Raw genomic sequence first — 1717 nt, forward strand, 5'->3', positions numbered from 1 at the left:
GAAACGAGCTTAATAGAAGCCTTTTATCCCCCCCGTCTGTGGCTGTCCCTGTGCTGCTGGAGTGGGGATGGTCTTTATGTTGTGCGTTTAAAACTCATTTATGATGTGGTTTAAAGCTCAGTTATGATGGTTTAAAACTTACTTGCTAAAGTTGCTCTTTTTCTGTCCCCCCCCCCTTTCTAAGCGAGCGATGGGGCCATGAGCTGGGTTATCGGGTGGGATGAACCAGGTACCTTCACCTGAGGAGCAGTGAGGTACAAACGAGGGATGGGAAACACTTACCCATGACTTTGTTTTGCAGCTCTAAGTGTGTTGAGCTCTGCAGGGGGGGAGGTTAGAACACTTGTCTGGATGAGCCTGGAGGCTGGGAGGGGTTTTGGGGGGCACCTGGGGTGTCAAGGGGTCTCTATGGCTGCTGCCACGTCCCGGTCACCACTGAGGTTGGGCAGCTGGAAAGGAGCTGGGATGGGAAGGACTTAGTGGAAAGGAGCTTTGCGGGCATCAGCGCTGGTGCTGGTGGGTTTCTGTTGCTGGGTCTGGGGGGGCTTTGAAGAGCCATAAAGAGAAAATCTCTGAACCTGCCTCATTTTGGGGCCCCCAGTGATTTGAAGGGGGATGTTGGTGTTGGAAGAGCCGGACTCCTCACAGGGATAGAGGGATGGGAGGGATGGGGGCACCACTCACTCAGGTATTGTCTTGGAGGACATCTCCCGCTTGTAAGCCAGCTGGTACTTGAGGCTCTCCACCTCCTTCTTCCACTGCGGAAGGTCCCACTCATCCATGGTGGCACCCGGGGGCCCTGTGGGGCTGCAGATGAGGATGTTGGTGCCGCATCCCATGGCCACATCCTGCCCTGACCCCCCCAGCTCTGTACCTCATAAAGAGGAGGTCCCCAGGTTGCTCACAGTGTGCCACCATGCTCCGGGGCAGGCTTCCAGCCCCATGGCAGAACAGCCCATGGCTACAGGAGGTTTTGGGGTTGTTCTTGTGATGCTGCACTTACCTGTGGGGGGCAGCCTGGCATGGCACAGGACGGGTGCCCAGCGCTGGCTTCTTGTAGCTGTGGGTGCATGCACCTGGCCACAATTTGGATGGTTGCATTGCTTGGGGTGGAGAGGGGCAAATAACAGCCGGGGGCTATTTGGGGACCTCCTCCTGATTGTACGTAGGCCCAAGCAGGACCAGGAGGGGTTTTGAGCATCCACATGGCTCGGTAGATAACCCTGGAAGTGGCTTATGTGGATGGTCACCTCTGATGTGGGGAGCAAGACAGATCACCATGTACCACCTCAGCACCCCCATACAGTGGCCCTGGGTGCTGGCTAACGGTGGGGACAGGTATGAAGGGGAAACTGAGGCAAAAGCTGTGACCATGAGACCTTCTGCAAGCACTTGGCTCCCTCTATCCCCCCATCAATTAGTGGCACAAGAGGCCTTTCCCCTGCCATGACCCCAGACCCTCCAGCACGCAGAAGCACAGGGCAGCACCCAGCTTTGCACCTGGGTTGGCTGAGACACAGCACCCAAACCACGCTGAAGCCCCCGTTACAGGGGCAGGCAAGCGCTGGGGTTTTGGGGGGGACACTATATCCTTCCACACACCAGCACGGCTCAGATCCGGCCATGCACGGGCTGCCCCAGCTCGGCTCCTCCGCAGAGCATCCCTTGGAATAACATCCATGCCCGGGAAGAGGGCGAGCGCCCGGAGCGCAGCATC

At 57.5% G+C, this 1717-nt stretch overlaps 1 protein-coding gene across 1 annotated transcript in view; it reads right to left on the reverse strand.

The window, feature by feature from the left end:
- Positions 1–782, reverse strand: part of GNG13 (guanine nucleotide binding protein (G protein), gamma 13) — a 1049-nt gene extending 267 nt beyond the window's left edge. Inside the window, exon 1 of the mRNA XM_010009172.1 lies at positions 685–782. Within this exon, the coding sequence (XP_010007474.1) occupies positions 685–782 (98 nt within the window). The remainder of the gene's footprint in view (positions 1–684) is intronic.
- Between the last annotated feature and the right edge of the window lie 935 nt (positions 783–1717).

This window comes from Nestor notabilis, unplaced genomic scaffold (assembly GCF_000696875.1).
Source record: "Nestor notabilis isolate BGI_N333 unplaced genomic scaffold, ASM69687v1 scaffold24072, whole genome shotgun sequence".
NCBI lineage: Eukaryota > Metazoa > Chordata > Aves > Psittaciformes > Psittacidae > Nestor > Nestor notabilis.